This window comes from Salvelinus sp. IW2-2015, linkage group LG18 (assembly GCF_002910315.2).
Source record: "Salvelinus sp. IW2-2015 linkage group LG18, ASM291031v2, whole genome shotgun sequence".
Classification (NCBI taxonomy): Eukaryota; Metazoa; Chordata; class Actinopteri; order Salmoniformes; family Salmonidae; genus Salvelinus; species Salvelinus sp. IW2-2015.
The window spans coordinates 64,205,104-64,217,158 of NC_036858.1; the positions used below are offsets into that span (position 1 = coordinate 64,205,104).

Consider the following 12,055-nt stretch of genomic DNA (forward strand, 5'->3'; position numbering starts at 1 on the left):
TCACATACAATACTCTAGTCTAATTTGACCTACAGTAACCATTCACCTTGCTGTGGAAACACTGCATTCCCTCCAATCCCCCCCCCCCCCCCCCCCCCCCAGGCTCTCTCTCATCCCTTTCTTCCTTAGGGGGGCAGGCCCTAACTGCCAGTAGTCTAGGGGCTCTCCCATTGGTTGTTTAGGATCACCTCATCTGGAGCATGACTGGCTCCTCACATTCTGCTCCATACTGCCTGCTGCATTTTCCCGGTCAAAAATATGGGCGTGTCTTATTGCACAACTCATGCTTTGCACAAGCTTGCTGACCATGTGTGGACAGTTGTCCACAAATTCTATTCTGTTCTATTCCACAACGTGTGGATTTCACTTTGGAAGGTAAATCTTAGTAATAATATATTGTTGCATTAGATGGATGTTTGTTCTTCTTGTTGCGAAATTTTATGACAATGTACATGTATTTTGCAGTGTGTTCATATTTCATATTTGATTGATTATTTACTGAATTATCTCAATCTTGTATAATAATCCTTTCTCATCATTTCAACGCTATAATTTACTATAATCTGCCATTTTTGGAAAATGTGAATGATTTAAGTGACCCCGCCAAAACACTTTCATTATAATAACTAGAAGATTCAAAACCTTTATGAAAACCTCTAAGAAAAAAATGTGATCATGCCACATGTGATCGAGTACTGCGTTGAAGACTTACGTATTGTCCAGTAATGTGATAGTGGTAACAGGACATCGATCTGAAAGAGAAAAAAGTTGCCTCTGCGTTATCAATGATTGAAATAGATAGAGATGTCCTAATAAATCAATTACATTATTAAAACCATAGAGCTCTTGATTAAAGTATGTGTGTAGAGGGAGCAGTCTGAGCATAGCATAGGCCAGGGATCATCAACTAGATTCAGCCTCGGGATGATTTTTTCTTGAGCAGATGGTTGGGGGCCGGAACATAATTACAAATACTTTGTAGACTGCAAATTGACCACAGAAAACCCAAACAGATATGTTTGACTAAAACATAATAACTTTAAACCTTGCTTAAATTTGTATACGATCACGTGTCTCAATTGTGCGTGGGAATACTTGGGAACAAATTTCTTAATTCTTTAGAGTCTAAGACATTGTTGGAGGATGGGGTACTAAACTGACAAGGAATTGTTTTAAACTGGTCATACTATGGATCATTTAGCTGTTACATTTAGAATTTTAGGACCCCTTTAGGTATCAAAAAATATATACAAAATGATTTGATAAAATGTAGATTTTGGCCTTTACTACTAAAGCCTAGAGAAACACATTGAATAACACATTCATAAATGGCAAAAAAGATAGTCAAAAAATAAATCATAAAAAACAAGGTTTTGAAGTGTCTATCCTAAATCTAGGAGATATAAGAAAACTCAGGAAATACATCTATATATATATATTTTCTTTACACATATTTAACCCCTTTTTTGGGGTATGCACAAAATCACCTTCCTTCCATTAGTTTTTTTAAACAGGTACCGTGACACTTGTGGGGGTCGGATGTGGATATCCCGTGACACTTGTGGGGGTCGTAGAGCAAAACGGAGAACACCATCGTTTTTGGGAGAGTCTCCCCTTTCCATTGCAAGGTAGTAGTTTAGTTTGTAGGTCAAACCATTCGTACGCTACAGATGTTTAAGTGAGAAGACCGATTTCAGGATGTCTCATGGTCTAACAAAGACCGCTCTAGCTTTACCACCTTTCACTGCAGATGCGGAAGTGTGACACTGGCGGATGCAGTGCATTGAGACGCATCCAATGCACACAAAAAACAACCTAAACTCTAGCAAACTGACACTAACTGACACATTTTTATGGGGATTTTTTTGTTATGTAACTTAGATCGAAGCAACGGTGCGTCAATCAACTCTAGGAGGTTAAATTAAAATCACTTGGAGCTGATTTCCTGGTGTTTTTGCAGTCTTTTATGTCCAACAATGAACATATATATATATATATAATGTTTAATTAAAAACAAAAATGTTTTTAGTTTTTGTTTAGAAAACTTGGGGGGGCCAAATAAAATCAACTACAGGCCAAATTTGGCCGACTTACACGACAACATGAATTAACAAGTGGTCTTACAGTCACCCAGCCTCTATTAATGTCAATGGTCTCTTCCCATCCCCTTTTCTAGTGGTTGTTTACATGGGACCATGGATCTTTGCAGTACGTAGTAGTATCAAAGATACTGATAACCTTTTATCTGTGGTAGAACCTACTGAAGGCAGTAGTGGTGTAAAACAGACAGGATTAATGATGTTCTTCTCTTCCTCTCTCTTCAGTTTCAATGGAAACATGACAATCACAGTTCACATTCTAAGCTGTGAGCAGCTCCTACTGGCCAAACTGGATGTGAGAAGGCAAATGGCCATGTGCAAGCAGCGCTGGAAGGGACTGGGACTAACGACCGTCAATCAGCCCATACACTCATAGCAAAGCAGCAAAATTAACTGGCGTGTGTGTCTCTGTGTGTGTGTGTGTGTGTGTGTGTGTGTGTGTGTGTGTGTGTGTGTGTGTGTGTGTGGTGTGTGTGTGGTGTGTGTGTGTGTGTGTGTGTGTGTGTGTGTGTGTGTGTGTGTGTGTGTGTGTGTGTGTGTGTGTGAGAGACTGTCTGGCGTGCGTGCGTTTTGTGTGTATTGACCAGTGCTGTGGTGCATTGTAGTTGCATTGCATGTGTGTGTACATGGTGTGCAATGCGCCTTCCATGCAACACAGAGCTGTGTCATGATGACACACATTGTGCATGCTGTGTAATTCAGTCTTTACAATTGCAAGGAAGAATTAAATAAAAGTCAAGGTCTGATTCTGAAACTTTTTAATCTCATTGTCTACCGTCTTCTCATCTATCATTTCATGATAAATGCATATTAATTATTGTATTTTCACCCAAAGGACATGACTGTGAAGTGTGAATACTGAAACATGGGACAATATAATGTGAATATGCTAGTTAGCTTTTTAAAGCAGTCTGCTGTACCCCTATAGATGTTGTCACAGATAATATTCTTGAAGATGGTTTACAAAACGTTGACTCAGGAACAACAAGTGGATGTCTCAGATTGGTCCATCAAACATTGGATTAGACATTGTGTTCTGTCTATGGTCTTAGTAAGCTGCTTCTTAAATGGCACCCTATTCCCTACATAGTGCACTACTTTGAGAAGAGCCCTATGGGCCCTGGTCAAAAATAGTGCACTATATAGGGAATAGGGTGTCATTTGGGACATACACTAAAGGAATAAGGTGTCATTTGGGACTCATCGTAAGCTCTGCCAGGCTTCCTGACTGGGACAAGCAGGCATGGAACTGGAGGTGGAGAAGAAATGAGGCAGGCTGAATTGGAAATGAGGGCTTACGCTTTATTTTACAGTCCGATGTTTACTTGCTATTTACTAAGAGTCGCAAGCTACCATAATTACATAGTAATTAGCTAACAAATTACTCTCATTTCTTTTGAGATTCACTGAAGTGCCTCAACATATAAAGCGGTTCCTGCTTGCTAGGCAGGTAGATGCCAATTCTCAGTGAATAGTGATGTAAAATAAAGGATACTTCCCGTATTTCTCTTACATCCTATTTCATTTCTGACACCCTTCTAGTCATTTTAAAACCCCAGTTTTGGGTTTAGCAGGGACATCCTAACAGGTCTCCAGTAGCAGGAGGCAATCAGGGCCTGAAGGATCTACAGTAAATATAATCTAACTGTAAACACATCTAAACTGACATTGATTTGACATCCAGTGTTGATGTTCTCATTCAAAACACATTTAAAAGCCATTTTAAAACTGGCATATTCCACCCCGCAGAATCTATCCCTGGCCCTTTGACTTGTACTGTAAATGCGGCTTCGAATGGATTCAAATGTATGTGAGTCCTTTCTGGCTTCTCAGGCTATTCCAACCCATCTTCATTAGCTAGATACAAGCCTGATATCATTACCCAGCAATCTGCATTCCACTGTAGGACTGGTACATAAGCAAGTCCCATACAACAAACTGTGCACCCCTACCCCCTCCAATCCCCTCCTACCACAGCTCAAAGAAATCATGGTTGTTAGTCAAGTAAGGAGAAATTACACAGCCTCCCACATATACAAACATACACTGTATTGTATTGTTTATAAACAACAACACACATATTTATAATGAGATTCATGATCATAGTCATGTTGAAAATGACTCCCAAGAATGAAAATCCAATTATAAAACAAACGCTGTAGATTAAATGACTTACTTATGTTTATGATTTAGATGTTATTAACGTTGCAGATCGTTGCTTTCCCAATTTCCTTCTCCCTATTCCACTCAATCTACCCTGCGTTGCACATTTCAACATTACCTACCTGCAACATAGCCCACAGCAGGTTGACGTTTATTGGGATGAGTCTTGTCCTGGAGGCAGGCAGAACTGAGTGATTTCCGCTAGATAGGCCAGCTGCAGAGTCTGTTTTTTTTGCTCAATATGACATAAATTAAGGTAAAACATATTGATAGCCTCAAAATGCATTTAAAATATTTTGCGAAAATGTTTGGATTAATTAAAAAATATTTCCCCAGAAAAATAAATCAAACATGAAATATGAAATATAGATGTTTAATAAATGTAATAGACGCCGTTCTAGAACCCTTGAGTCCGCAGCTACAGCAATAATAGGAGCATTCATTGACAACATAATGTGTGCACCGACTTTTCCCCTGCCTGTGCTCTTTCTCTTTGGTGTCTCAACACAGACCCATGCAGACCCAGACCAGCCTTGCAGCACTTTATGCTAAGTTCATTTACCCAAATAGGCCTACATCCACAGCGCCACCTTATATCAACAGCTTCGTTAATGGAAACCTACTGATCCATAACAGTGGTGGTGCTAGACGTTGGCTGGAGGGCCAAGCAGGTATGAATGTTAATATCACTGATCGATCACAGGATTTGCAAGGAGGCATACGCCGGTGTGTTTAATTATAATTGCGTCAGGGTGGTCGGGAGGGGGTTGCGGCAGTGTTATGGCAGGCCTTGTGTATTTGACTAGGGTCACATCTCGGTCTCACCTTTCAAGTGTAATGCTATATTAAATGCCACTCATGTTAAGTGTGTTGTTGTGTTCTGTTGAAACCCCTCCTGTCCTGAATGATGTAGTCACGGCATAATATAAAGGTTAAATTGAAAATTGTCCCTTCAAACAAGCAAGAGAAGCCCGGCGATGATTGATATCCCTCCTCATAACAGGGAAATAAATGTTAGCAGAGTAGACCCCATGTTTAAACTCCTACATACAATATATGAATATAATGTATTTTAATGGAGTGCCTGGATTAAATATGGACTATGTCAGTCTCAGGAGAATTTAAAAGGTCATTGGGAAAGATTAGGTTTGGAGAGGGCTCAGCCTGGATTAATTCAACCTCATGATAATTGCCTTCAATCACAACAAGGGTTGAAGTGGCTGAGTACCAGCTGTGACATGTGTCCTTTACCCTGTTCATTGCTTTGACACTTTCACTAACCCAAAACATTGTAGAGATTATTACCTTTTKATCTTAATAGTTCATGATGATATCACACTCCCTTCAGTTTTATCAGCTTTCTCATACAGTCAGCATACTCGGTATTATCCTGTACTTAAAATAGGCAAGATATTATATAGATTATAGATATTATATAGGTGAATCATTATTTTCACAGACCTTCGTAACAGAACATCCCACTTTATGGATAAAGCGTAATGTAAACATGTATGCCTTGGGACAAGACTATGAACAGTGTACAAGTTTCTTTTGAGTGTATACTAATGTATATTTACTATAATCAGCTAGGATCCACAGCACAATACTGGACCTCTCTGTTATTTAATTACAGAACAAGTCAATAAAGTATCCCCTTGCACAAAAGGGCAGTCTTTCGATCTCTTCATTTACTAATTCAGATATGGAGGGAAAACCATCCAGTCTTTCAGATATAGTCTTTCGCTCTCTTTATAGTCAAGACTGTGACACTCACAGGGTCCAGAAGTGCAGGTTGAGGTGTTGGGGCTCCAGAATGTGTATGTGGGGCTCTGTTGTACCACTATGTGGGGGTCTGAAGCCCGGCAGAGGGGGGTCTGGGGTGGAGAGGATGTAGTCAATACTGAATTTAATTTCCGGTTCTGGTTTCCCCTGGCAGTTTGGGTTGAGGGGGTTGTGGTGACCTGGTCTGTGGGCAGGGCTGATGGAGCAGAAGGAGTCCGGGTTGGGGTTAGGATCGGACCGCCTGGTGGAGCCGCTTTGTTGGTTGTTGATGTTGTTATTGTTGTTGTTTACTGGCAGGAAAGGCTCCCCAGGCTCTCTGAAACCAATCTTCATGTTGCGTCGGCGCCGGCGACGCCGAAAGTTGCCGTTCTCAAAGAGGTCGAGCATGGACTCACAACCGGTGGCGAAGGTCCAGTAGTTGCCTTTCCCCTTCTCATTTCCCTCCGTACGGGGAACCTGGAGGGAAATAAAAAAACACACCAATAAGAAAAGAGATCACGCTCAAATGTGAATTCTACATACAGTACTGTAATGAAACAGTATTATGTCTGTTACCATTTTTGCTGATATTGTGTGCAAAAAAGTATTTGCTTACAATTCATACAGTCGATTGGTAAATTTGTATGTAAACGTGTATGCCTGTCTTTACTGTTACCTTATTATTATTATTATTGTAATATATTTTCTAAGTTTCATACAATATTTCATCAATGAGGATAAAATATTATATATTGTTCTGACTGATATCAAGTGAAACTTGTATCGACGATTGTGATAACATTTGTACTCTGTTTGTTAATGATTCTTAATCAAATGATCAAATATCATCACACAACATGTGATAAAATGTCCCTTACCTTAACAAAGCAGCTGTTGAGAGAGAGGTTGTGTCGTATGGAGTTTTGCCATGCCCTCTGGTTGGACCTGTAGTGGATAAAGGAAACACTACTCTGTCAAATTTGTGGAAGGTATCCAGAAAATGGCTGTTGAATAGACATGTGAAGCTCCTGACCGGTAGTAGGGAAAGCGCTTCATGATGAACTCATAGATCCCTGACAGGGTGACCCGGTGCTCTGGACTCTGCTGGATGGCCATGGCTATCAACGCTATGTAACTGAGGAGAGAGTGCAGACAGAAAGTTACAAAAAGTAAAACGATTTATTTGTTGTTTGTCACATTGAAATTCACAAGAACATGGTTGGAGAGTAACTGATTACATGCCTCTTAAGGGGAAGGTAATCCAAAAGTACCTTAAAGTAATCATCAGATTACATAACTGAGTTTTGGTAATCCAAAAGTGACGTTACTGATAAAAATTTGGGACAGGTAACTAGTAACTGTGACGGATTACATTTAGAAAGTCACCTACCCAACCCTGACCAAGAATATCTTGATAAGACTGATTAAAATTATATTCAGGGTAACTGGTTTAATATTCTTAATTATGATACCAATTTAATTTGGATATTGGTTGAAATACCACAATCTGATTAAAATAATACAACAATATTTGGTTATTTGAAATTAAGAAAATAAGGTAACTGAGAGTAAGTAAAAGGTTTTTAGATTTTAAATGAGTTGCATTGCATTCCTTTGGGATTTATATTATGTTCTATAAAATACCCAAATAATTTGAATTTCTTTAGTACTTTTTTACACATTAAAACTAACTAAACATAATGTAATATTTTAAATACATAATTTATAATAGCTTAGATCATGAATAATGCTAATAATAATACTCTTGATAATTATATTATAAATTCATAAGCCTATATTAATCATAAGAATTCTACCTGTAAGCAGGTCGACACATCTTCTTGTCTTCATCTGTGCTGCAGGAAGGGTATCCATCTCCATCATAGTTGAAGCAGTTATATGGATACTGTGAGTTATCAAACATGTCTACACTTCCACACTGGCTATTATCGGACTGCTTCATCTAATTAACAAATAAAGGCGATTTTTACCACCCTCTAAATACCAACAAAAGCAGACACTTGTTTCCTTTACAGTGAATGTCAACGGTCTTCTACTCTAGCATACTCTACTCATAGTGGTAGCTACTGAGAATGAAGTCTACCTTCTCCCTCGGTTGATGACTGGGTCACAAGGAACCCCCACTCTCCTCCTGACTGGCTGACTGTTCCCCAGCTACTGTAGGCTAGGCTAGCGCCGATAAGACATGCCATGCACCAAATGACTTGGCCAGCCCAACACATGCTGTCTGCTTGAATGTCTGAACCCGGGGTGTGATCAACTGGTAGCTAGACTAATCTCTGTCTCACTTTGAATCTGGGTGGTCTATAGCTTACTTAGAATTGACTTTGTTATGTTTCTTATAGGTTAATCTACCTAACAGAATTTAAACTAATCCAATACTAACAAACCTCACATCTCCATCGCTCTCTTTCTATTGTTCGTCTTCAGCCTAACTCTTTAAAAAGTGTGTTGTGTCAAGATTATACTTTTTTCTGTCCAATGTTTTTTTTTTTTTTTGTGTGTGTGTGTGTGTGGGGGGGGGGGGGCTTCCTTGCATTTTAGTCAACAAGGAGAGTTTTGTAGATGCAGTCTATAACGCTGTATAATGGCCGCAAATTGTGTTTCCGTGAATTAAACAAGGGATGCGTGTTCAGACTGGTTACTAAAGTGGCATGTAGGTCTCTCCAGGCAGCCAACAGCCCATGGGCGCGAGGCCTCCATGTGTGGTCTGCTGGGATCCAGTAGATTAATTGTTGTAGCGGCCCTTTGTGTGATTATATCGATGCGACCAGAACCGTTTTAAAACGCAATTCTGTGTTTACTAATTCTATACTAATGGGGTAACAAAGTGTCAACACCCAGGTCAATTTTAAAGAGGCAAACAAGAGTGAACATTTTAGACGTCCACGTCCAAATAAATATAGTCCTATTCTCAGATCATGTAATTGTGCATTTTCCAAATGAATAAAACGTTCAAGTAATGATATGAAAAATGTGCCCAACCATATGCTGGCAGCCTAGGTATGGTGCATTAGGAAAGTATTCAGACCCCTTGACTTTTCCACATTTTGTTAAGTTATCCTTATTCTAAAAAATATTAAATTGTTTTTTCCCCCTCATCAATCTACACACAATACCCCGTAATGACAAAGCAAAAACAGGTTTAGACATTTTTGCAAATMTATAAAAAAATATGAAACATCATATTTACATAAGTATTCATACCCTTAATTAAATACTTGGTTGAAGCACCTTTGGCAGCAATTACAGCCTCAAGTCTTCTTGGGTATGACGCTACAAGCTTGGCACACCTGTATTTGGGGAGTTTCTCCCATTCCTCTCTGCAGATCCTCTCAAGCTCTGTCAGGTTGGATGTGGAGTGTTGCTGCACAGCTATTTCCAGGTCTCTCCAGAGATGTTCGATCGGGTTCAAGTCCGAGCTCTGGCTGGGCCAGTCAAGGACATTCAGAGTCTTGTTCGGAAGCACTCCTGTGTTGTCTTGGCTGTGTGCTGTTGGAAGGTGAACCTTTGCCCCAGTCTGAGGTTCTGAGCACTCTGGAGCAGGTTTTCATCAAGGATCTCTCTGTACTTTGCTCCGTTCATCTTTTCCTCGATCCCGACTAGTCTCCCAGTTCCTGCCACTGAAAAACATCCGCACAGCATGATGCTTCACCATAGGGATGGTGGCAGGTTTCCTCCAGGCGTGATGCTTGCCATTCAGACCAAAGAGTTCCATCTTGGTTTCATCAGAGCAGATAATCTTGTTTCTCATGGACTGAGAGTCTTTAGGTGCCTTTTGGCAAACTCCAAGCAGGCTGACACGTGCCATTTACTGAGGAGTGGCTTCCTTATGGCCACTCTATCATAAATGCCTGATTGGTGGAGTGCTGCAGAGATGGTTGTCCTTCTGGAAGGTTCTCCCATCTCCACAGAGGAACTCTGGAGCTCTGTCAGAGTGACCATTGGGTTCTTGGCCAGCTCTAGGAAGAGTCTTGGTGGTTCCAAACTTCTTTCATTTAAGAATAATGGCCACTGTGTTCTTGGGAACCTTCAATGCTGCAGAAATATTTTGGTACCCTTCCCCAGATCTGTGCCGTGACACACTCCTGTCTCGGAGCTCTACGGACAATTCCTTTGACCTCATGGATTTTGCTCTGACATGCACTGTCAACTGTGGGACCTTATATAGACATGTGTGTGCCTTTCCAAATCATGTCCAATCATTTGAATTTACCACAGGTGGATTACAATCAAGTTGTAGAAACATCTCAAGAATAATCAATGGAAACAGGATGCACCTGAGCTCAATTTTGAGTCTCATAGCAAAGGGTCTGAAGACTTACAGTAACAGTCAAAAGTTTTGGCACACCTACTCATTTAAGGGTTTTTCTTTATTTTTACTATTTTATACATTGTAGAATAATAGTGAAGATATCAAAACTATGAAATAACATATATGGAATCATGTAGTAACCAAGAAAGTGTCAAACAAATCAAAATATATTTTAGATTTTAAATTCTTCAAAGTAGCCACCCTTTGCCTTGATGAACTCTTTGCACACTCTTGGCATTCTCTCAACTAACTTCACCTGGAATGCTTTTCCAACAGTCTTGAAGGAGTTCCCACATATGCTGAGCACTTGTTGGCTGCTTTTTCTTCTCTCTGCAGTCCAACTCATCCCAAACCATCTCAATTGGTTGAGGTCGAGTGATTGTGGAGGCCAGGTCTTCTGATGCAGCACTCCATGACTCTCCTTCTTGGTCAAATAGCCCTTACACAGCCTGGAAGTGTGTTGGGTCATTGTCCTGTTGAAAAACAAATTAAAGTCCCGCTAAGCGCAAATCAGATGGGATGCCGTATCGCTGCAGAATACTATGGTAGCCATTCTGGTTAAGTGTGCCTTGAATTCTAAATAAATCACTGACAGTGTCACCATCAAAGCAACCCCACACCATCACACTTCCTCCTCCATGCTTCACAGTGGGAACCACACATGCGGAGATCATCCGTTCACCTACTCTGCATCTCACAAAGACACGGGGGTTGGAACCAAAAATCTCAAATTTGGACTCATCAGACCAAAGGAGAAATTTCCACCAGTCTAATGTCTATTGCTCGTGTTTCTTGGCCCAAGCAAGTCTCTTCTTCTTATTGGTGTCCTTTAGTAGCGGTTTCTTGCAGCATTTCGACCACGAAGGCCTGATTCACACAGTCTCCTCTGAACAGTTGATGTTGAGATGTATCTGTTACTTGAACTCTGTGAAGCATTTATTTGGGCTGCAATCTGAGGTGTAGTTAACTCTAATCAACTTATCCTCTGCAGCAGAGGTAACTCTGGGTCTTAATTTCCTGTGGCGGTCCTCATGAATGCCAGTTTCATCATAGRGCTTGATGTTTTTTTGTGACTGCACTTGAAGAAACTTTCAAAGTTCTTTAATTGTTCAATATTGACTGACCTTCATGTCTTAAACTAATGATGGACTGTTGTTTCTCTTTGCTTATTTAAGCTGTTCTTGCTATAATACGGACTTGGTATTTTACTAAATAGGGCTGTCTTTTGTATGCAACCCCTACCTTGTCACAACACAACTGATTGGCTCAAACGCATTAAGAAGAAAATAAATTCCACAAATATACATTTAACAAGGCACACCTGTTAATTGAAATGCATTCCAGGTGACTACCTCATGAAGCTGGTTGAGAGAATGCCAAGATTGTGCAAAGCTGTCGTCAAGGCAAAGGGTGGCTACTTTGAAGAATCTCAAATATAAAATATATTTTGATTTGTTGAACATTTCTTTGGTTACTACATGATTCCATATGTGTTATTTCATAGTTTTGTTGTCTTCACTATTATTGTACAATGTAGAAAATAGCAAAAATAAAGAAAATCCCTGAATGAGTAGGTGTGTCCAAACTTTTGACTGGTACTGTATGTAAATAAGGTATTTCTGGTTTTTAATTGTAATAAATGTACAACATTTTCTGAAAAACATTTTTTTTCGCTTTGTCATTATGGGGCATTATG

At 39.9% G+C, this 12,055-nt stretch overlaps 1 protein-coding gene and 1 long non-coding RNA gene across 2 annotated transcripts; one reads left to right on the top strand and one right to left on the bottom strand.

Moving 5' to 3' along the window:
- Positions 1–270: 270 nt before the first annotated feature.
- On the top strand, positions 271–2,853 carry LOC139029254 (uncharacterized). The gene is made up of 2 exons (XR_011481548.1): positions 271–375; positions 2,325–2,853. It is a non-coding gene; the product is annotated as an uncharacterized lncRNA (long non-coding RNA).
- Positions 2,854–5,779: 2,926 nt separating this feature from the next.
- LOC111978816 (forkhead box protein L3-like) lies at positions 5,780–8,069 on the bottom strand. Its single transcript, XM_024009071.2, has 4 exons — positions 7,841–8,069; positions 7,057–7,158; positions 6,902–6,968; positions 5,780–6,500 (listed from the first exon to the last, which is right to left on the bottom strand). The coding sequence occupies exons 1-4, from the start codon at positions 7,984–7,986 to the stop codon at positions 6,033–6,035; spliced, it is 783 nt and encodes a 260-aa protein (XP_023864839.1). The 5' UTR covers positions 7,987–8,069; the 3' UTR covers positions 5,780–6,032.
- Positions 8,070–12,055: the final 3,986 nt, after the last annotated feature.